General features: G+C 43.1%; 1 protein-coding gene across 1 annotated transcript in view; it reads left to right on the top strand.

Moving 5' to 3' along the window:
- The first annotated feature begins 717 nt into the window (after positions 1-717).
- Positions 718-24,593, top strand: part of LOC141167259 (uncharacterized) — a 705,047-nt gene continuing 681,171 nt past the window's right edge. The window contains exons 1-6 of the mRNA XM_073654695.1: positions 718-796; positions 8,947-9,130; positions 10,741-10,900; positions 12,463-12,556; positions 12,987-13,160; positions 20,989-21,149. Coding sequence (XP_073510796.1) covers positions 718-796; positions 8,947-9,130; positions 10,741-10,900; positions 12,463-12,556; positions 12,987-13,160; positions 20,989-21,149 — 852 coding nt within the window. The remainder of the gene's footprint in view (positions 797-8,946; positions 9,131-10,740; positions 10,901-12,462; positions 12,557-12,986; positions 13,161-20,988; positions 21,150-24,593) is intronic.

A 24,593-nucleotide genomic window follows, 5' to 3' on the forward strand; every position in this document is an offset into this window, starting at 1 on the left:
AGCGGCAACTGAGGCCTTGATGTCACACATGAATAATACATTTTTTTTTTGTTTGCTGGGTGATGGCCCGCCTGTATAATTGAGAACAAGTGTTTCTACAAAAATTTGTTTGTGGATGTTTGGCTCATCTAAATGGGCCATTAGAAGACGAGAATTATCTTCTCTTCTCTCACTTTATTAGCAATTCAAAGTTAAAGAATGCTGCAGTATAGTCTCATGTAAAGGTTTTCAAACTTGTATTTCTTCTGTTTTGCTTGATGAAGTGATGATGGTGTTGATGAAAGTAGATTAGTCTGTTTTTTATTATAATTTCCTTATATAGCACCATTAATTCCACAGCGCTTTACCTACATTGTTATCACTGTCCCTATTGGGGCTCACAATCCAAATTCCCTATCAGTATGTGTTTAGAGTGTGGGAGGAAACCGGAGAACCCGGAGGAAAGCCACACAAACATAAAAAGAACATACAAATCCTTGCAGATGTTGTCCTTGATGGGATTTGAATGCAGAACCCCAGCGCTGCAATGCAACAGTGCTAACCACTGAGCCACCCTTGTATAAAATGTCATTCTGTAAAACTTTAGTTTGTGTATATCCAAACCAGTGGTTCACTTTAACACTCACTGACTGTATACAAGCCAACTATAATTTTTTTTCTCTAGAACTTGTAATATAAGAAGAAATAAAACCAAGATCAATGAAAGAACTGGATCCTATGATGATATCACTACAGTTAAGAATTATCATCCTCACAATTCTTTTGACGAAATGGACATCAATGGCTCAGTTAGAAGGTATGGCAAACAAGATGATTTTAGAAGCAGAGAGCACATGTGATGGTAATAAATATAGATGATGTAAGCTGTGTGACATAAGATCAAGAGCTGATTGACTGCGAATGGAGTGATTCTAGTCATGGGAAGAGTAGATTTTTTTTTTTAAGACCATGTGAGCTAGAATGGAAACAATATTCTGTAATTTGTGTAATGCTCCTGTTGATAATTTTGCAAAAAAGGAGCTTTGGCATTTCATAATTGCAAAGATCAAATCAATGAATTTCCTATACTACAGAGTGACTTTAGTTGTCTTAAAGGAGTATTCCCACCTCCGGGATCCTATCCAAATATGTAGGAGGTGTAATAATAATAATATTAGCAAATACCTCCAATTAGAAATGTAGTATAGTTCTTCTAATTCGCTATGTCTCTTTCCTCATCTGTAGGCATTGCAGGACCTTAGGTATCCATGGTTATAACCACTGATATAGTGACAGTTAGTTAGTTGTCAGTGATCCTAGCCATGGATATCTAAGCTATTGCAATGCCCTGTACGTGGGACATAGCGAATCAGAAGAACTATACTTAATTTCTAATTGGAGGTATTTGCTAATATTATTATTACTACACCTACTACATATTGGGATAGGATCTTGGAGATGGGAATACCCCTTTAAGACTTGAAATTACTGCATTTGTAGACTGAGTATGTTCTCATGGAGTTTAATCTTACATGGGTTCTGGAACAGATTCTACTCCCTAATCCACAGAAAAAAATGCTACTCTTTAAATATGCTTCATATTGATTTCAATGAGAAAAGAATATTACTGTAGAACAGCAAAATATTTTTCTGTCACTGTTCTAAAAACTGTGTCTTGGGAAAAAAGGAGTGACGTAATTTCTTTTATGTAAATGTCTCATAGCATCCATACCAAACTTGATACTAGAGTCAAAATGCTGCAAAAAAAAAAAACTTTAAAAAATGCATCAAAGTATGTTTCAGAATTGAAAACATCGGCAGAAATCTAAATGGATTTCTGGTGTGGATTTCTCTTGAGAACTACTTTTGATATTCCCACTAAAAACTCCATGTGAACGCATCCTTAGGTGGCCTATACACATAATGTGTACGGTATTTCCTCCATGCCTGCTGATGTTGGCAGCAGTGTCCAACTGTCTAAGGCTCCAATTTCATCTGCATTGGACCTCCGCGTGGCAGGCTTCATTATGGATACCGTTATTTTCCCTAGAACACAGCTATTATTTTCATTTTTCTATTCCTATAAAGAAACAAAAGTATGAAAATAAATAGCACAGATGTCAACAGAGCCTGATGTGTGTGGATGTTTCTAGATGGCAGATCTCAAGGAAAGGAAGGATTGGATCTATTGGTTTCAGGAGAAATAACTGCTGGGCAGAATTTGGCTGCTGTAGTCAGTGTAAAGATAGATTTAAAAGGACTCTCTCACTAGGGTTTTGCAGCATAATGACAGCAGGATAATATTGGGGCAGCATCCATTATTTCAGCAATGTATCAAATGTTGGAATGCTTTTTTTTTTTTTTTTTTTACAGTTTTGATTAAAAACCTATTCAATCTGCAATTCTCTGAATGCTGAGCTCTGTATATAGGGGGCGTGGTTGGACTACCTAGGGGCTGTCCAAGTAGTCCTCTAATGATAATCTCCTACTGATAAAACAATGATTTTATGAAAACTACATGAAGCAGCCCAGTAAATGATACATCGCTGGAATTAGGGTCTCTGCTCCAGATCATGCTGTTCTTAGATAAGGTAGCAAAATTAGGTAGTTAATATGACCTACATATGTTCTATGAAGTCAGTACATAGGTTTAGCTGTCCATATACCTTGGATCGCTGTCAGCCAATACCAATTCTTCTGACTCTCCTGTACACATGCATGCTTGGCCATATCTTATTTCCCTTAAGAGAAAAAAGATGAGGCATGTGGAAATCTAACATGGATAATCCTTCTTTCTTTGGCATCTGCCCTTAGGCTATGTGCCCACGATGCAGAAATGCTCCGGATTTTTTCCTGAGCGTTTCTGCATCTCCCTGGCAGAAAAAAACATATGCGGATTGTACATGCGTTTTTCCTGCCAGGGACATGCAGATGTGAAGCGTTATTCACTTGCATTTCCGCATGCGGGTTGACAAGCGCTTTCCAAGCGATTTTAGCATCACTTGGAAAGTGCTTGACAACTTGGTCACACTATATAAATCCATGCAAACAGCATGGATTTATATAGTGTGACCGCAAAGAATGTCAAAAAATAAAAAAATAAATGTATACTTACCTTCTGATGGCCCCCGGAGTCCTGCTTCACTCCGTTCTCCCTTGCCGGCAGCGGTAACTGAAGGACCTGCCGATGTCAGCGTTGCGTGACCCATCACATGACTCTGACGTCAGCGCAGGTCCTTCATTCCATTGCGAAGTGCCGGGAAGCAAGGAGGAGCGCAGCGCGGGCCGCCGGAAGGTAAGTATATATTTATTTTATATTTTATTCTTTTTTTACAGCTTTTTTAATGGTACCTGGGTGTGGATGAGACTCTCCTCTCCTCCACACCCTTGTACCATCCACACATTAGAACGCGCCAATTACGCAAGTACAGATGCAGTCTTGCAGAATTGGCGCGTTCTAATGCAAGTCAATGGCGGCGAAAACGCAGCACTTCCGCAAAATAATTGGTAGTGCTGCGTTTTTTTCCGCAATGATAATCCGCAGCAGAAATTTCCGCAGCATGTGCACAGCACATGCGGATTATCATTGGTGTAGATATAAATGTACCCTGTATACTTATACCCAAAATGGATGGTGCAAAATTATAGCCTCAGTGTTCATAACCAAATGAACATAACACAAATTAATTAACATGAAAAGATACCATCTATCCAAGTTTTATCTATACACTACAAATGTTCATAGTGATTTCCATTCGTGACATGACAGACATCTAGGTGGTAGTACAGTTCTATCCCAATGCAATCCAGAAAATCCTCGGAAATGGAGTTTACTGTCCCAGTGATGCGTTATCCTTAATGCGTTGTCCTTAGTGTGTTGTCCTTGATGTAGCCCCACGGAAAGAATTTGTATCATTGAGACAGTGGAGTCCATATCCAAGGATTTGCTAGCACAAGTTTGGACAGAAATGGGTATGTCACCAATGTCATTTTAAACATATGTAGTGTATAGATAAAATTGTCTTTTCATGTTAATAAATTTGTGTTATGTAATGTTCACTCGGTTATAAACACTGAGGCTATAATTTTGCACTATCATACCTTGTACAATGTGGTTCCCGGTGCAGCACAGTTTGTACGGCAGAGTTGTTTTCCATCCCCAGAGTCACTGAATAAGTCTCTCTTTTGTAAAGTGTAAAATATGATGGTCAGTGGGTTTGTAAAGTGTAAAATATGATGGTCAGTGGGTTTCTCGCTCTCTATTATTATTATGATTATTTATTTATATAGCGCCATTGATTCTATGGTGCTGTACATAAGAAGGGGTCACATACCAAATGCAGAAATCACTTACAGTAAACAAACTAACAATGACAGACTGGTACAGGGGAAGAGGACCCTGCCCTTGCGGGCTTACATTCTACAGGAATGGGAAAGGAGACAGTAGGTTGGGGGTGTTGCAGTAGCTCCGGTGTTGTTGAGGTGGCAGCAAGCAAGGTCATGGCAGGCTGTAAGCTTGTTTGAAGACATGGGTTTTCAAGTTCCATCTGCAGGATTCAAATGTAGAGGCTAATCGGACGTGTTGAGGAACGGAATTCCATAGGATGGGGGACATTCGGGAGAAATCTTGGAGGCGATTGGGAGAGGAACGAATAAGTGCAGAGGAGAGAAGGAGGTCTTGGGGGGACCGGAGATTACGTAAGGGAATATATCAGGAGATTAGTTCAGAGATGTACGGAGGAGAAAGGTTATGGATGGCTTTGTAGGTCAGTGTTAGTAGTTTGAACTGGATACGCTGGGCAATTGGGAGCCAGTGAAGGGATTTGCAAAGGGGGGGTAGCAGAGGAGTAGCGAGGCGAGAGATAAACTAGTCACGCAGCAGAGTTAAGGATGGACTGGAGGGGTGTGAGAGTGTTAGCAGGTAGGCCACAGAGGAGGATGTTGCAGTAGTCGAGGCGGGCGATGATGAGCGCATGCACAAGCAGTTTAGTACATTGAGGGTTGAGGAAATGGTGGATTCTGGAAATGTTTTTGAGCTGGAGGCGACAGGTGGTGGTGAGAGCTTGGATGTGGGGATTGAAGGACAGGACAGAGTCAAGGGTTACTCCAAGGCAGCAGATTGCCGGTACAGGGGAAAGTGTGATGTCATTTATTGTGATTGAAAGATCAGATGGGGAAGATATTTGAGATGGGGGAAAGATGATGAGTTCAGTTTTGTCCACATTGAGTTTGAGGAAGCAAGAAGAGAAGAAGGAAGATATGGCGTATATACATGCTGGAATTCTGGACAGCAGAGAGGTGAGATCTGGGCCAGAGAGGTAGATCTGGGTGTCATCAGCATACAGATGGTACTGGAAGCCATGGGATTTTATGAGCTGTCCCAGACCAAGGGTATAGATTGAGAAGTGTAGGAGTCCTAGGACAGAGCCTTGAGGGATTCCAACAGAGAGGGGGTGGGATGAGGAGGTAGTGTGGGAGTGGGAGACGCTAAATCTGCAGTTAGAAAGGTATGAGGAGATCCAAGATAGGGCAAGGTTTTTGACACCAAAGGAAGAGAGGATCTGTAGTAGGAGACAGCGGTCAACTGTGTCGAAGGCAGAGGACAGGTCAAGAAAAAGGAGTACAGAGAATTGTCTGTTAGCTTTGGCTGTAAGTAAGTCATTAGTAATTTTGGTAAGGGCAGATTCGGTGCAATGGTGGGGGTGGAAGCCAGATTGCCGGATGTTTAAGAGAGAGGTAGATGAGAAGTGAGAGGAAAGTTCAGCGTGAACGTGTTGCTCAAGGAGTTTGGAGGCAAATGGGAGCAGTGATATGGGGCGGTAGCTGGACAAAGCGGTTGGGTCGAGGGATGGCTTTTTGAGGATGGGCGTGATTGTGGCATGTTTGAAGGCAGCGGGGAAGGTACCAGAAGTTAGGGATAGGCTGAAGAGATGGGTTAGGGATGGGATGAGTGTGGGGGTGAGGTTGGGGAGGAGGTGGGATGGGATGGGGTCGAGTGCACAAGTGGTGAGGTGTGATTTGGAGAGGAGACGAGTAAGGTCTCCTTCTGTGATGTTGGGAAGGGAGGTTATGGGGGAAGGGCAATGGTCTGGAAAACAAAGGGGTTGTGGTGGTTGGACAGTAAAGACTTTCCTTGTTTGGTCAATCTTGTTTTTGAAGTGTATAGCAAACTCCTCAGCAGAGATGACAGAGGTCGGAGGGGGCAGTGGAGGGCAGAAGAGAGAGTTAAAAGTGTTTGGGGTTGTAGGATAGGGAATATATGAGGGTTGTAAAGTAGGCCTGTTTAACAGAGGTGAGGGCTGATTTGAATGCATGTGTTGTTTGTTTGAATGCAGTGAAGTCATCTTGCGAATGTGTTTTCCTCCAACGCTGCTCCGAAACCCTGGACTCTTGTTGAAGCTGTTTAGTGAGGTTGTTGTGCCAGGGTTGCCTATTGACTCGTCTCGCTCTGCCATGCACAAGAGGGGCGACCGAGTCAATAGCTGATGCAAGAATGGCATTGTAGAAAGCAGTGGCGCTGTTTGTGTTGTGGAGTGAAGATATGGATGTCAGTGGTAGAATAGAGTCAGAGAGTGTGTGAGTGTCTAGATGTGCAAGTTTTCTGCAGGGGTGTGCTAGTTGCTGGATATGGTTGACAGGTGAGCAGAATAGGGATGAGAACGTGAGCAGATGGTGGTCAGATAGGGGTAGGGGTGAGGTTAGATAGGGAGCAGAGTCAGGCGAAGATGAGGTCTAGTGTGTGTCCATCTGTGTGGGTGGCTAAGGAGGACCACTGAGAAAGTCCAAAGGATGAAGAAAGTGACAGTAAGGGAGTTTGGATGCTGCTGACTGGCGAGTGTCAGTGGGGATGTTGAAATTGCCCATGATGATTGTGGGAATCTCAGCAAAGAGAAAGTAAAGAAGCCGGGGGGAGAATTGGTCAATAAAGGCAGTGACCAGGCCTGGAGGTTGGTATATGACAGACACTTGGAGGTTGAAGGGAGAGTAGATGCAGACAGAGTGGACTTTAAAAGAAGGGAAAATAAGAGAGGGTAGAGATGGGATAGGGCTAAAGGTGCAGTTGGTAGAAAGGAGAAGACCCACTCCTCCACCATGACTGTTATCAGGGCGAGGAGTGTGGGTGAAGTGGAGGCCACCGTAACACAGCGGAACAGGGGAGGCAGTGTCGTAGAGTTTCAACCATGTCTCTGTGATGCCCAGGAAGGAGAGATTGCGAGAGGTAAAGAGGTTGTGGTCAAAATGGAGCTTGTTGCAGACAGAGCGGGCATTCCAGAGTGCTCCAGAGAGAGGGAGTAGGTGGGTGGGTGTCTGGGGCACAGGTTTTACATAGGAGAGGTTGCAGTAGTTTGCAGTTGGTTAGAAGTGATAGGAGGGGGAATTGGTGGGAGGTGTAAGCTGTGGGGGTCCAAGATTGGGAGATATGTCGCCAGGAGTGAGGAGAAGCAGAGAGAGGGAGAGCAGATGGGAGAAGGAGAGTGTCCGGCTTGTTTTATGCTTTGGTAGGATAGATCTGAGGTTGAGGAGCAGGTCTGCAGATGAGGTCAGGTGGGGAGGTAAGAGGGAAGGAGAGGTGATTATTTGGTTAGAGGGTGCTGGGGTTTGGGGATAGCAAAGGAGAGTAAGGATTAGTGGTGCAAAGACAGGAAGGGCGTATGTAAGCATAATGAAGGTTTAAGTGTAAGAAAGCAAAAGACATTAAGTACAATTAGTAAATAGTTATTCGTACCTTCTGGTCACTTCTGGCCCATTTCTGGCATATTTCTGTTAGACCCTTAAGAGCGACCCTTCAGAGCCAGACCACGGTCTTAGCCAGACTTGGGTCTCTAGATTTATGAAGCTCTTACCAGCACATGAGGTGGGTCAGGTGTGTGCAGGAGGGGAGGAGCCACAGGGAGACTGGTCACAAAGCACGGGGTGGACGGGGGGGGAGTAATTAGGAGACAGAGGCTAAATGTATTCAGCAAATTGGCAGAATAGAGGCGATTGTATATTGAGATCAAAGGATTGAGGTGATAAAATTTGAAGATGGGGTCAGACGACATACCAGCAGACAGATAGATACAATATGGAAAAGGCAGTCAGATATGCAGAGTGGGTTTGCAGATTATTGGCTGTAAAGTGTAAGCTCCTATGGTCAGCAAGGTCCTCTTGCTCTTGTCTGTAAAGTGTAAGCTCCTATGGTCAGCAAGGTCCTCTTGCTCTTATCTGTAAAGTGTAAGCTCCTATGGTCAGCTGCTCTCTCTCTTCTCCCCCATGTATATTTTCTAAGCAATTACAAGCTTTCCAGTATTTAAATTCATGCAAATTTATTCACCATTTCAGTCAGCGAATTTGAATTTCAAAATATCCCCTCATCCCTACTTGACAGCTCAGATTCAATACAAAAATTTAAATTGTATTAGAAATATAGAAATAATTGTAAAAACCCATGTGTAATGCATGGACATATGCTAAAGATTAATTCATCCATTTCATATCTAATTTATTTTTATTTTCTAATTGTAGATATTTGTTTTTATATTGTGCAGGAATCTTGTATTGAGATATGCTTTATTTACATCAGTCAAATGGACCATAGACAAAATAGTCTGGAGATGTTCATTGACATCTAAGGGAGAATGTTCTAGGAACTCTCCATGACTTGTGCAGAGGGGGGAGGGTGGCAATATGTGACCATAACCTATTGTCACTTCTCTGTTATATATAGACATTTCTTTTAATGTAATCTGCCGGTCCTGATAATAAGATGACAGAAAATAGAACAAACAGGAGGTGTCAGCTTATTATGAGTCCCAATAGTCAGAGAGAAACTGCAAGATTGTAGTCTTGTTTTAATAAAGTTATGCAGAAGCTTAGAAAAAAAATCACCTTATAGAAAAAATAAGTTTAAAATAAACTTGATTTAAACAATCGGTCATTTTCTGATGTCGTATTCCACTCACACTTCTGTGCTTTGATTACACACAGACTGCAGGTCTGCAGAGGCAGCGGACATTGTGTTCCTTGTAGATGAGTCTTGGAGCGTAGGAGAAGACAACTTTCAAATTGTCAAAGACTTTATTAGAAGTATGATAACCTCATTCCAGAATACAGATGTGCTTGGAAAGGAAGGGATGCGATTTGGAGTTGCAGTGTATGGAGATTCCCCAAGGTAACACAACATATTGGTAATGCACACTCAATGGTTACAGTCATTCACATCAATTTTCTCATATCACAGTTTACTTCAATTACCTGACAGACCACTTTTCACCTTCTGTATCATTCATCTCTTTTCTTTTTAATTTAGATAATTGTAGTGAGAAATTGAAAAATACATTCTTCCATTGTTTTCACTGTTAAATGAGAGGTTGTATGATATAATGTTCAATGGAAAGTTTTTCCGTATTTTGTTAACAATATCTTACAGTATTTTGCATTTTCTGCAAATCAAAATTGAATGTGGTATATGCTGCTCTCCTTATGTAAAATGTACTGTACTTTTCTGAATGAAATCATAATGTAGGATTGGTAATTGTGGGAAGTAGTCAGTTTTGACCTGTATATTATTATCCCTGGAATTAACAGTCCATCAAAAGAATATGTGCTGGGGTGTAAATACTGACCACTAATTATTTGTGCTGATGAATGTTCTTCTTTTAGGGCACATCAGTGTTTCTAACCCCTGTTGTCCTCTTTTAATTATTCACCTTTGATCCATTAGAGTGACTTTTCACACATCTGTTTTTAACAGGCTTATGTTTCTGGTAAACTCAGTGCATGCCCTGTACCCAGCTGTTTTTGCATATCACAATCCATGTGGAATCCGTTAAAAACGGCTGAAAAATGAAGACATTTCCCATCCATTTGTAATTGATTTATTGCTAACATATCCAGAGCTGCTTTTTTCACTGTAAATTGGAATGGAAAGCCTTTATTGGAAAACTGTCTTTAAAGGGAATCTGTAAGCAAGTTTTTGCTACCTCATCTAAGAGCTGCATAATGTAGGCAAAGAGAAGCTGAATCCAACGATGTATCACTTAGTTTACTAGGTGCAGCCGTTCTGATACAATCAGAACTTTTAAATTTAAAATGAAGCAGAGCTGAGAAAGCTGCCCCCGCCCCCACTCAGCTCTCCATGTACAATTACCATAGACAGTGAGCTGCTTATCACAGGAGGGGGTGTTGCCAGTCTAATGTAGTCAGGCAATGTTAATCTCTTAGTGATAAATCCTTCACACTTAGTAAACAACAGCATGCACTTTCACAAGTGACACATCCCTGAATTCTGTGTTTCAGCTTCTATCTCCTGCTGTCTCCAGATTACATAGCAAAAACTTGCTGACATATTCCCTTTAAGCTACCCACCTATATAGATGTATACACATATATTCTCCTCTTTTTCTACCTCTAACTCTCCCTTCTTTGTCAGTTTTCTGAATTTTACTTTCCTAGTCCTGTGTTATGCCCTTTATGCCTATATAAGTGAATACAAGAAGGGATTACACTTCTGCACTCATATATAGATGCACATATAACAGTTCATGTGCATGCAACATGCTACCCTATGGGTTTATCTTCACTTGTTTCATAACAGTTACACCACGCGATAGTAGAAAATTGTTGCAAAATGTTATAAGAAAATATTTTTCATATAAAATATAACAATATAACTTTGTACTTGATATACATCTCTAAAAGAAGGTTTGAATTAAAAAAACTTAATAGACAAAGATTAATTGTAATAATTTGTATGATATCCACTTACTTAAATAATCCTAGGATGAGCATTGAATTGTCAGATTATGAAACTATTCAAGAAGTGATGTTGGCACTCCAAAGCGTTTCATATAAAGGAGGGAATACAAAGACAGGAGAAGCCCTTGCCTATCTGGCAGATCGAGTATTTAACCCATCCATTTCAAGAGAAGATGTGCCAAAGGTAAGTAGAGACAACGGTGGTTTAAATTACTCTGAATAATCTTCATGTATTTAATAAGGGGAAAAAAATGTACTAGTATAAGTACTTAAGGGGCATGATGCAAAAACTTAGCATAATAGTACATGCAAATGTAAGAAACTTTGTAATATATCTTATAAAAGCATGTTTCTCCGCTAAAATGCTAAAAGTATACTTTGACACTAAAACCAGGATTATTGTCTCAATGAGGAATGTTACTTGCTGCTCATAGAAGTATATGAAGAGAGGAGAACAAAGCAACTATATCATAAAGGAATGTTCAAAATGTGTCTAATTCCACCATGTTTTGAATGGTTTGCTAACAAAATGGTGGAAAAAATGCTAAAAGAGATGTTTTTATGCTCAGGCTTTTGAACGTCTTTTAAAACACTCCAGACTTTCAAAGACATCAAGCGTTTAAAAGAAATTACATGCATTCTTCTGTTATTTTCCGCTAGGAAGATGCTCAATACTTTAAATCAGAAGACATTAGGAAGACTAAAAAGATGCTCAGAAGACCGTCGTCCATCTTATTGAGCAGTTTGTCAGATTTCTTGCTTAAAAAACACTAGTATATTCTTCATTGTTTAAAGAATAAAAAACAATTCTGTAAAATGCTAGAAAAAAGACGGCAAAAAAACATGCAAAAAACCCCCAAAATCCCCAGGAGAAATAAATATTGAAAAAGTGTGCATGTAATGATCACAAACGGCTAAAAAAAGATTCTTCTGTCTTACAAAACTCCAGAAAAATGGAGCGATTCCTAAAGCGTCTTCGGCTTGATTTTATTGTTTTATTTAAGTATATAACATACCATTAAAAATATTTAAAAACTTAAGTTACATTTTAGATACGAGTATGGAGATGAATCTTTGCCCCGGGTAAAGGAAAGTTTAGCTATTGGAGAAATTTTAGTTGTCAAAGATAAATTTATTCACAAAGATCTGAAGACTGATACTAATAGTCACTAAAATATAGATCTAAGACAGATTTATACTGCTCCTCTTGATCTTGGTGATAAATGTGTACCAGACTTGGATTTAAAACACTTAACATGGAAGTGACTACTACAAATTCCAAAGTTACTGAAATAATGCTACAGAAGTGTGGACTCCTATGAGTCAGCTTAATTTTTTCTATAATATTTAGAAAATGTGATATATGAATTTTTCCCTCCCATTCCCACTCTTTTCCTATTCCTATCCCCAATAAGAAGGATCGGATAATATATCTTTTTTTCCATTGCAAACAAGTATATGGCCCTTATGTGTTTGTGCACTGGATGCAGGTGAACAAAGAATTCAATAGAGGGGTTTAGTAGAGGAAAAACCACAACCATGGATAACCCGAGGCATTAGGTCATTAATATTATGGGTTTAGTTAGATCCCTTCTTAACTTAAGCCTAAGGTCAGGAAGTTTTTGGAAGTTACAGGGCATAGCTTCAGTGACCTTTCAGACATTGATCAAGTTCAAAGTAATCTTGAGTTGTAACATCTGGCATATTACAAACTTTTATTTCATATTCAATTATTCCCCTACACAGATTGTTCTGCTACTGACTGATGGTAAATCTGGAGACTTGGTAGAAGAGAAAGCCCAACGACTACAGGATAGAGGAGTTACAATATTTGCTATAGGTTTGTGAATTTTATTTTTTTTATTCTCAACGTGTTTCAAAGTACAAATGACTTCTACATCAGGAGAATCACAAATCTTTTTTTATATATATATATATATATATATATATATATATATATATATATATATACAGTATATATATACTGTATATATGATCAAATGCCTTTTATTTCTAATGCTTTATTTATACAATGTTTTGTACATGATAGATGCTCTTTTTCTTGAATGACAGGCTGTCAGCAATAATTAATATTACTTTATGTCTACATAATACTACTATCAACATCTGAAATATATTTTGTCAAATAGAAATACAATTTTATTATGAATGTAGTATCTATCAGTATAGGGGGTGAATATGTCAAAATTGAATGCTGATGTAAATGGAGGAGACAGGTACATTTAACATCTCATCTGCCTTTTACTTAGGTATAAAGGATGCTGACCAAAGGGAGCTAATGAAAATTGCATCTGACCCTGTTGAAGAACATGTTATTATTGTTAGAGACTATTGGTCTCTCTTTGATATGCTGCCCCGGATTGCAAGAAGAATCTGTTTCACTGCCTCAGAGCCTCCAAGGCCGATCAAACACATCGTGGAAAGTGAGTCTAATTAGTAGTTAATTCATAACGTAAACTGGACAAATCCCTGTTTGCCTTGCCCTTTTAGCTAAATATCCTCACTTTTTCTTTGGATCTATAACAGCCAGTTTAATGGCATGTGAAAGTATTTTTTTAGTACTGTCAAAGGTTATCAGATAAATAAGCTGGAACAGAACCCTATAAAACCAATAGGAGATTGACACATTGTAGACAATAGTGTATTTGTAGACTCCAGAGTACGCTCGGCTTAAATCAAATAGTGTAGAACAGGGGTCCTCAAACTTTTTAAACAGGGGGCCAGTTCACGGTCCCTCAGACCATTGGAGGGCCGGAATATAGTTTTTAAAAAAAACTATGAACAAATTCCTATGCACACTGCACATATCTTATTTTGAAGTAAAAAAAACAATACAGGAACAAATACAATATTTAAAATGAAGAACAAGTAAAGTTAAATCAACCGGTATTTCAATAGGTAGGTAACTGTACCCAATAGGCAGCATAGGTCCCCAATAGGCAGGTAAATGTACCCAATAGGCAGCATATGTCCCCAATAGGCAGGTAAATATCCCCAATAGGCAGGTAAATGTCCCCAATAGGCAGGTAAATATCCTCAATAGGCAGCATAGGTCCCCAATAGGCAGCATAGGTCCTCAATGGGCAGGTAAATGTTCCCAATAGGCAGGCTGTTTCCCCCTTATAATGCCATATGCAGGCTGTTCCCCCCTTATAATGCCCCATGCTGGATGCCACCCCACCATATAATGCCCCATGCAGGATGTCCCTTTCTCACACCATATAATGCCCCATGCAAGATATCACTCCCCTGTCTTTATAATGCCCCATGCAGGATGTCCCTTTCCTTCCCATATAATGCCCCATGCAGGATGTCCCTTTCCCCCCCATATAATGCCCCATGCAGGATGTCACCCCCCATATCATGCCCCATGCAGGATGTCACCCCCCATATAATGCCCCATGCAGGATGTCATCCCCCCATATAATGTCCCATGCAGGATGTCACCCCCCCATATAATGCCCCATGCAGGATATCACTCCCCCATATAATGCCCCATGCAGGATATCACTCCCCTGTCTTTATAATGCCCCATGCAGCATGTCACCCCCCATATAATGCCCCATGCAGCATGTCACCCCCCATATAATGCCCCAAGCAGCATGTCACCCCCCATATAATGCCCCATGCAGCATGTCACCCCCCCATATAATGCCCCATGCAGCATGTCACCCCCCTATATAATGTCCCATGCAGCATGTCACCCCCCCATATAATTCCCCATGCAGCATGTCACCCTCCCCCCATATAATGCCCCATGCAGCATGTCACCCTCCCCCCCCATATAATGCCCCATGCAGCATATCACCCTCCCCCCCATATAATGCCCCATGCAGCATGTCACCCTCCCCCCCATATAATGCCCCATGCAGCATGTCACCCCCCCATATTATGCCCCATACAGGATGTCCCTTTCCCCCCATATAATGCCCCATGCAGGATGTCCCTTTCCCCCCCATATAATGTCCCATGCAGGATGTCACCCCCCATATCATACCCCATGCAGGATGTCAGCCCCCCATATGATACCCCTTGTAGGATGTCACCCTCCCCCATATAATGACCTATGCCTCCATACATTAAAAAAAAAAAAATCCAATACTCACCTCACTTCTCACTTGCTGCCGCTGCTCTACTCTGGTCTGGACTCCAGCGTCGCGGCGGGGTTGTCCAGCTCTGAGCTTCCTGTGACGCGCCCTCTGATCTGAGACGTTACAGGAAGCGCAGAGCAGGAAGACAGGGGATCTGCCGAGGCACGGGGAGAGGTGAGTATCCGCCTGCCGGGTCCCTGAGCAAGCGGGGGGAAGGGCGGGCAATGGCACCGCTCTCCTCTCCTCCGCCCATAGCCCGGCGGGCCGGATAAAAGTCCTCCACGGGCCGCCGTATTTAAAAAGGGTTAAACTAACATACCGCCTGTCATACCTGAAACAACCAGACCTCATACAGCCCAAAGGCTCTTAAAATTCAACAACTGAAAATTTTAAAAAAATGCTTCGTACTTAAGACCCAAACAGATTTGTTTATTATTGGGTTAAAGAAGGACTTCGGTTATTATACACTGCTCAAAAAAATAAAGGGAACACTTAAACAACAGAATATAACTCCAAGTAAATCAAACTTCTGTGAAATCAAACTGTCCACTTAGGAAGCAATACTGATTGACAATCAATTTCACATGCTGTTGCGCAAATGGAATAGACAATAGATGGAAATTATTGGCAATTATTAAGATACACTCAATAAGGAGTGGTTCTGCAGGTGGGGACCACAGACCACATCTCAGTACCAATGCTTTCTGGCTGATGTTTTGGTCACTTTTGAATGTTGGTTGTGCTTTTACACTCATGGTGGCATGAGACGGACTCTACAACCCACAGAAGTTGCTCTGGTAGTGCAGCTCATCCAGGATGGCACATCAATGCGAGCTGTGGCAAGAAGGTTTGCTGTGTCTGTCAGCGTAGTGTCTAGAGGCTGGAGGCGCTACCAGGAGACAGGCCAGTACACCAGGAGACGTGGAGGGGGCCGTAGGAGGGCAACAACCCAGCAGCAGGACCGCTACCTCTGCCTTTGTGCAAGGAGGAACAGGGGAGCACTGCCAGAACCCTGTAAAATTACCTCCATCAGGCCACAAATGTGCATGTGTCTGCACAAATGGTTTAGAAACTGACTCCATGAGAGTGGTATGAGGGCCTGACATCCACAGATGGGGGTTGTGCTCACAGCCCAACACCGTGCAGGACGCTTGCCATTTGCCACAGAACACCAGGATTGGCAAAGTCGCCGCTGGCGCCCTGTGCTCTTCACAGATAAAAGCAGGTTCACACTGAGCACATGTGACAGATGTGACCAAGGGTGTACATAGGAATCATGGGGCCCCGTAGTAGAAGCTCTAATTGGGCTCCCCCCCAAAAGAAAATGTAAATAATTGTCAGGGTCACCAAAGATCAGATCTCACAACTTTCCATCTTTTACATAGTAATTTTCCTCCTGCTGAAGTCCTAGATCCCTCCTTCATTGCCCCATAAAGTGTGATGCCAATAAAAGGGCCCCCCAAACACAATATGATACCCCCATGGTGAATTCCTCCACATACGCAGTATAATGACCCTACTATACCACACTTCAACTCCCAGGGCAAAGTATGCTGACCCCAACACAGTATGATCCCCCAACTGTGAGCCCCTAGAGCTAGAGAGGATGGTACATAATAAGGGAGGGTGTTATACATAATAAAAGAGGAAACTATATAACTAAGGATGGCGCTATACATAATAAGTGAGTACACTATGTACTAAGGGACTGTGCTATACATAATAAGGCTACATTCCTGCATCTGTGTGCAGTGTCGGTGTGCTGCCCTGTTTTACCGACGCATTGAGCATGTCCTATTCTAACCCTCAAAATCGGATCAGAACAGGACATTCTCTGACCCTCTTAGATCTCATTCTCAGATCCGTGATTTTCATGGATGTGTGAATGGATCTATAAAACTCTACGAGTCCGTGGACCATCCTATAAAAAAATCTGGCAGCACACGGACATTTCACACAAATGTGAGAATGTGGCCTAAGGGATTTTACAGATAACATTATCACTCCAAGTCACACAGTGCAGATACAGAATAATATTTACATCCAGGCACTTACCGCTGACGTGTCATATGATCAGAGTCGGTTTCTGCTGCTTCTTCTCCATCTGGTCAGACCTTCATGTCGACATCTCCCAGCCACGACTCGTCTTGTCACGATGATCTCCAGCCTAGAAAATAGCAAGGTCACATATTGTATGCATACATGTGTCTCCCCCGCACTGCGCTCCAGATACAGATATGTAATCCCCCCATTAATATACTATTAGCCACTTAGTAATCAAAATATAAAGTGATAAGCAGCACTGTGCCCCCATTAACTATAATCTCCACCGGCCAATAATATAAATTATTCAGTCTCTGTGACTCTCCCCAATTAACTGTAAGGCTATGTGCACACGGAAAACATACAAGAATTCACAGTACAAGCAAAGTGAAACCCCCATAATTGCTCTCTCCCAGCACCCCCATCATTGCTCTCTCCCACCACCTCCATCATTGCTCTCTCTCAGCACCCCCATCATTGCTCTCTCCCAGCACCCCCATCATTGCTCTCTCCCAGCACCCCCATCACTGCTCTCTCTCAGCACCCCATCATTGCTCTGTCCCAGCACCTCCATCATTGCTCTCTCCCAGGCCCCCATCATTGCTCTGTCCCTACAACCCCATCATTGCTCTGTCCCAGCACCGCCATCATTGCTCTCTCCCAGCCCCCCCATCATTGCCCTGTCCCAGCACCTCCATCATTGCTCTCTCCCAGCACCCCCATTATTGCTTTCTCCCAGAACCCCCATCATTGCTCTCTCCCAGCACCCCCATCATTGCTCTCTCCCAGCAACCCCATCATTTCTCTGTCCCAGAACCTCCATAATTGCTCTCTCCCAGCACCCTTGTCATTGCTCTCTCCCAGCAATACGTCATTGCTCTCCCCTTCCCCACCATCCCCATCATTGCTCTCCTCAGCCCTATCAGCCCCATTATTGCTCTTCCCTGCCCCATCATTCCTCTCCCCAGCCCCATCATTGCTCTCCCGAGCCCCATCAGCCCCATCATTGTTCTCCCCAGCCCCATCATCCCTCTCCCCAGCCCCACCAACTCCATTATTCCTCTCCCAGCCCCATTATTGCTCACCCCAGCCCCACCATCCCATCATTGCTCTCCCCAGCCCCACCATCCCCATCATTGCTTTCCCCAGCCCCCATCATTCCTCTCCCCAGCCCCATCATTGCTCTCCCCAGCCCCACCATCCCATTATTCCTCTCCCCAGTCCCATCAACCCCATTATTCCTCTCCCCAGCCCCATCAGCCCCGATATTGTTCTCTCCAGCCCAACAACCCCATTATTTCTCTCTCCAGCCCCATCATTTCTCTTCCCAGCCCCATCATTCCTCTCCCCAGCCCCATCATTCCTCTCACCAGCCCCATCAGCCCCAATATTGTTCTCCCCAGCCCAACAGCCCCATTATTTCTCTCCCCAGCCCCATCATTCCTCTCCCCAGCCCCATCAGCCCCATTATTGCTCTTCCCAGCCCCATCAGCCCCATTATTGCTCTTCCCAGCCCCATCATTCCTCTCCCCAGCCCCTTCAGCCCCATTATTGCTCTCCCCAGCCCCACCATCCCACCATTGCTCTCCCCCCACCTCCCCTCACCAGCGTTTCAGTAAAAAAAAAAAAAAAAACAACTTACCTCAGCTCGCTCCCCAGCAACATCCTCCTGGTTGCTGGAAGCTTCCTTCCTAACCCTGGCGCATGCTGCATGATGACGTCATCAAGCTGCGCGCGCCTGGGTCAGGGAGGAAGCAGAGGACGAACCCTCCAGCTCCGCTGCTATTCTCCTCCTGACAGCGGCAGAGCTCCAGGGATCGCTCACTGACCGCCATGTGCAGGGAGCAGCTGCACCAAGGGGCCCGGCGCAGCTGCACCGGCGGCGGCATGTACACCCCTGGACTGCTATGGGGCCCCCCCCGGCTCACGGGTCCCATAGCAGTCGCGTGGCGGTAGGCCACTGGATGTGACAGAGTCTGGAGACGCCGTGGAGAGCGATCTGCTGCCTGCAACATCCTTCAGCATGATTGGTTTGGCAGTGGGTCAGTAATGGTGTGGGGTGGCATTTCTTTGGAGGGCCGCACAGCCCTCCATTTGCTCGCCAGAGGTAGCCTGACTGCCATTAGGTACCGAGATGAGATCCTCAGAACCCTTGTGAGACCATATGCTGGTGCAGTTGGCCCTGGGTTCATCCTAATGCAGGACAATGCCAGACCTCATGTGGCTGGAGTGTGTCAGCAGTTCCTGCAAGATGAAGGCATTGAAGCTATGGACTGGCCCGCCCGTTCCCCAGACCTGAATCTGATTGAGCACATCTGGCACATCATGTCTCGCTCCATCCACCAATGTCATGTTGCACCACAGACTGTCGAGGAGTTGGCGGATGCTTTAGTCCAGGTCTGGGAGGAGATCCCACAGGAGACCATCCGCAACCTCATCAGGAGCATGGCCAGGCATTGTAGGGAGGTCATACAGGCACGTGGAGGCCACACACAATATTGAGCCTCATTTTGACTTGTTTTAAGGACATTACATCAAAGTTGGATCAGCCTGTAGTGTGTTTTTCCACTTTAATTTTGGGGGTGACTCCAAATTCAGGCCTCTATTGGTTAATAAATTTGATTTCCATTGATGATTTTTGTGTGATTTTGCTGTCAGCACATTCAGCTTTGTACAGAACAAAGTATTCAATGATAATATTTCATTCATTCAGATCTAGAATGTGTTATTTGAGTGTTCCCTTTATTTTTTTGAGCAGTGTATATCATACTGTTTTGGGGTTGTCTAAGTTCTGATTAATGGAAAATTGTGCACACACATATGCACACGTGCACACTATCCTGTTTTTATTGCTACAGAACAGTTTTTCTTCACTGACTTATTCTCTTTGAGTAGGGCAAATTCTACATTTTGTTGTTTTCCTATACTTGCCCTCACAGTTATACAGTACCCATGAACAGTTAATGCCACACTTTGCTATTATAATGCTAGTGGCCAAAAAGTGCACAGATTTGGCTACATAGAAAGAAACATGTTCTCACCTAGTGCTATGATGTGGTCAAAAAGTCAAAATAGTGCCTAAAGTGTGCAGTGTGAACATGAACAATTACCATTTCAGGAGGTACCAAATTCTGCAGGGCCGTATCAAGCACTAGGCACTATAGAACCAGTGCCTAGGGAGGCAACAATGCAGGGGAAGGCTCCAGTTGATTGACAGTATAGTGGTATTATCCAGTCATGTTATGGTGGCTTTATCCATACATTGTACAGTAGTGTTATCACTGTACAATGGCGATATTATTCAGTCACAATATGGTGCTGGTATTAAGTCACTATATAATATTAGAATTTAATAACTGAATGCTAGTGTTATCTAGTCAAGGTATAGTGGTGTTATCTAGTCTCTGTATGATATTAAGTAGTCACAGTATTGTGGTATTATCCAGTCGCACTATGACGGTGTTACCCTGTCCAGTTACTGTATGGTGGTTGTTATCTCTTTCTACATCTTCTCCTCATCTGAGAGAATCAGATTACACTATGATCACACTCGGATCTAAGTCTGATCAGCGTTTGATCAGAGTTGCATGTGCCTAATCGACTCGATTCTCTTGGATGAGAGAATCTACGGCACCTGTACCTGCCCTTAGGGAGCACAATCAACACCACTGAACAGCAGGATCTAGCTATGTGCTAGGAAGCAATGACTGGTGTAAATATCACCAGGAGCAGCCATTACATTTAGCATTCAACAGTTTTGTCATTGATTAAAACTAACAATTATCATTACAATTGCTCAAAAATGTGTGATAATGGGGACGTTTTACATCTTAGTGCCTAGAGCAGCATGAGCTGTAAATACTGGCCTGATCTTCAGCAGAGTTATGCTTTTACTCTATTATGCAGAGCAATTAAAGCTAACAATATTGCTTATTTATTAAATTAAAGGGGTTTTCCCACGAACGAAAGTTCACTTTAAAAATTGTCAAGGACCAGTCCAAGCATTGCGTTGCGATCCTCGTCTGTGTTATACGGCTGTGTGACTCTTCCCCAAATGTTTGCATATTGTATAAATGCTTGTATATTTTGTTCATAAAATATTCTTTAATATTTTCAGGTGAAAAAATTATTGGCCCTCGAGATTTGATAGTAAGTGAACAGAATTACAATTCAATGCGTGTTACATGGAGCCCAGCAACAGGAGACTTAACAGGGTACCAAATTGTTTTGAATTCTCTGACATCTTCTGGCCGTCTTAATGCATATGACCAAAGACAGGTAAGCAGTGATATAAACGGCCCGATTGACTGACAAAAGTCTGATCCTTACCGCAAGTCCTCTCCCGAAAAAACGCTTGCGGAATTTGGCAAGCGTTTTTCGCGCATTTTTGAAGCGTTTGTGACATGCGGAATTGCCTTGCGTTTTTTATTGCATTAACAAGGCAATTCCGATTGCGGAAACGCAAAATCAATGGACATGCTGCGGATTTTTGAGTGCATCAAAAACGCTGCGGAAAAATCCGCAGCATGGGCATTGAAATTGCGGATTCTCATTGGGGACCATGGGGGACGGATTAACAAGCGTTTCACAAGCGTTTACGCTGCGGAAATTCTTCAGCATATACGCTTGTAAAACGCTACGTGGGCACATACCCTTAGAGCTCGCTCACATGTCCGTATAACAGTGTTTCATAAGTGATTTTCACATATGAAAAAAAAAAATAGCAAAACTTTTCCTATTTATTGCAGCGTTTATGACATCCGTGTGATGTCCGTAATTTTCACAGACCCATAGCCTTATGTGGCTAATTATGATACTTGACTTGGATCAAAAATGGATATGTCACCATGATTTTTTACCTTTAGATGATTCGTAAAAAGCACAGACATGCGAAGAGATCTATACATTACAATGGATATGTGTTGTATCCTTGAAAACATTGATTAGAATGCGAATGTAAAAAAAGGACGTATGAATGAGACCTGAAAGAGTGACCATGGTTTTAATTTTTATCATAAATCAATAATATACGTGATAATTAGAACCTTTGTAATATATCTTATCAGAAAAAATTAGCTTTTTTTTTCTCTTTCTGATCTATTAATCTCAGAACTCTCAATTTACAGGTAAAAGCTGTCTTCATTGAATTCAGGTTTTACCCCTGAATTGAGAATGTAAGATCAATTCAGGATGTTAAAGAAGCAGATTTCTCTGATATAATACAAAGTTGCTTATTTTCATATGTACTTTTGACTTATGAAATTAAAATTTAAATGACAGTTATTCTTTAAAAAAAACATTTCTGGTCGGTATTTTGCTATGTATACTGACCAATCATAGTGCATATATAAGACTATCGTGCTAGATCCATATTTGTGCTAAATCCATATTATGTCAAAGTGTCATTAATGGAACTTTGCAAGAAGTAAAAAATTATCTTTAGTTTTGTTTTTGACCTTTTTTGTAACTTTTTAGAGCAAAAAGTACCATGTTTCACAAAATGTTGCAAAATATTGCGCAACATTTTTCTGGCATACGTGACCCAGAGGGAGACTGAAGTACATTTGTGTAAATATATTGCCACTTTTTGAAAAGTTGCAGTTGATGAATCAGCTGAAAACATCTAGAAACCCTGCCTACAATGACGTACATAAGAAGAAACAGGCAAACACATAAAATAGACTTAAAAAAAGACTCAAAATAAAAGAATAATATGGAACAAATGAAAAACAGGTGAAAAACACCAAAAATGAAAGAAAAAATAAGCATGAATGCAATAATGAATCGGGCCCATATTTTCTAAATAAGCAGCCTGGAATAAAAAATTTTGGCGTTTCTCTATAGACTGAGCAGTTTTTATACATATGAATATATGGCCCTGTGTACATAAGTACTTTTAAGATTTTTTTTAACTAAATCTGTGTAGATGTGAATGTAGTGTAGTGTGTATGTGTTACATACCTTACCGTCACCTTCTCCAGGGTTCAGCTCTGTTCTGCTCCTCTTCTCAGTGACGTCACCGCCCTTCAGATTAGATGGTTCCTTCTATGCTCTATGTGAGAGCCAGAAATCTCTTTTACAATTAAAGCCCATGGAGCTGCGTTCTCACGCTCTACAGACATACACAGTAAAAGCCAATGCAGGGTCACGCAGAGCGCAGTGTATCCCGGAGAGTTTGAAGAGCGGTGATGTCACTCAGAAGAGGAGAAGAACAGTGCTGGATCCCGGAGAAGGCGACAGTAGGTGAGTATACTAATACACTCCACTACATTATGTGGCGCCCAGCTGCGCTTGGTACCACAGATCCTAGAAGGGTGCATGAATGGATTCCTCCACAAGAGGCCCCCATAAACATTCACACATCTCCACCTATCATCCTCAGACCAGCAGAGGGAGCCCATTAGGGATATAAATAGGGAAGGTGGAGCAAGGCAGAGTTAGTCTGGAGTGCACAGAGAGTGAAAAGCTGTGTGTGCGGAGAAGCACGCGGGTTGCTGTGTGAGGCAAGCTAGGCCTCCAGCGGTCCTGAAGCCCAGTCCAGACTCAAGGAGTTCAGGTTGGAGCCCAAGGCGTGCCGACGCTGTAAGAGCGGTGAAGCGCGGCAAGCTGCCGTTAGTGTGAGTAGCCTAGTGAGGGCCCGAGCGTGGCCGAAGGCTAGTGGAAAATGAGTAGCAGTGGGGGCAGAGGAGCTTAACCAGCTCACCCCGAAGCATATACCGGACACCGGGTCCGAGCCTACCGGGATCTCTATGACCCAGTAGGACATAACCGGAACCCCTGGAGAATTACAGGTCCCAGGAACACCAGAGAGCTGATACGTAACAGAGCCAGGAGACCCATAGGCCCCGTAAGCTGGGAGCGTGCACTCCAAGAGAAGGCCCTACCACAAAGTCAGCCAATGCAGGACAGAGACAAAGTTAGGCCTAGCTTCAGGGAGGTCAGGAACTTACTACGCAGAGGCAAGAAACAGGAGGCCCTATACCCGCTCCCTGGGGAGAATCCTGAAATGCACCCTTCACCCTACAGTGCTCCAGGATGTGCCTGAATTTCCATCAGTAAAAGGTACTGAAGAGAACTGTGTGTGGTTGCCTGTCTTTCCGTAGACCCTGCTGGGTCTCTTCTGTCCTGCATCCCCTCTCTCCATACGCTGCCCTGAGGCCTAGCTCCACCTGTGGGGAGCTATACCATCAAGCTGCCTTATCACCGGCCTCAGCGGACTGCCGCAGCGCTGGTGATTCTCACCAGATACCACAGGTGGCGTCACGAACTTTCATATAATTAACAACCCCCCTTTTAAAAGAGTGACCCCAGGGTACGGGCTCGGGAGCCGACCACCGCGACATCCCCAAGGTCAGGCAAAAGGCCCGGGTACCGAGTCCCCCCCATACCCTCTGGGCTCGTCATCTCTTTCCTGGCGTCACGAACAAGATCCCATGCCTGCTGCAACGACGGAGTGTTATGCCCGTTGCCACCGGGTACTGTGCGCCTTTAATAAAAACTGTGTGTTAAACCGTGGTGAAGATGGCCGCCATTGTCGCGCTGTAGTGCGGGAAGAAGAAGGGCGTAACCTCGGGAAACCGAGGGGTGTACCCGCAAAAGCGCGCGAAGCCCCGGACACGCCCTACGCCTTGACGTCAAACCAGGAAGCGCCAGGTCCTGGAAGGAGCCGTGATGAGCGGTCTGACATAGGACGCAAGCGACGCAAGGTCCTGAAGAAGACCT

Source organism: Phyllobates terribilis, unplaced genomic scaffold (genome assembly GCF_046119375.1).
Source record: "Phyllobates terribilis strain yellow unplaced genomic scaffold, ASM4611937v1 Scaffold_11__3_contigs__length_659146591, whole genome shotgun sequence".
Classification (NCBI taxonomy): domain Eukaryota; kingdom Metazoa; phylum Chordata; class Amphibia; order Anura; family Dendrobatidae; genus Phyllobates; species Phyllobates terribilis.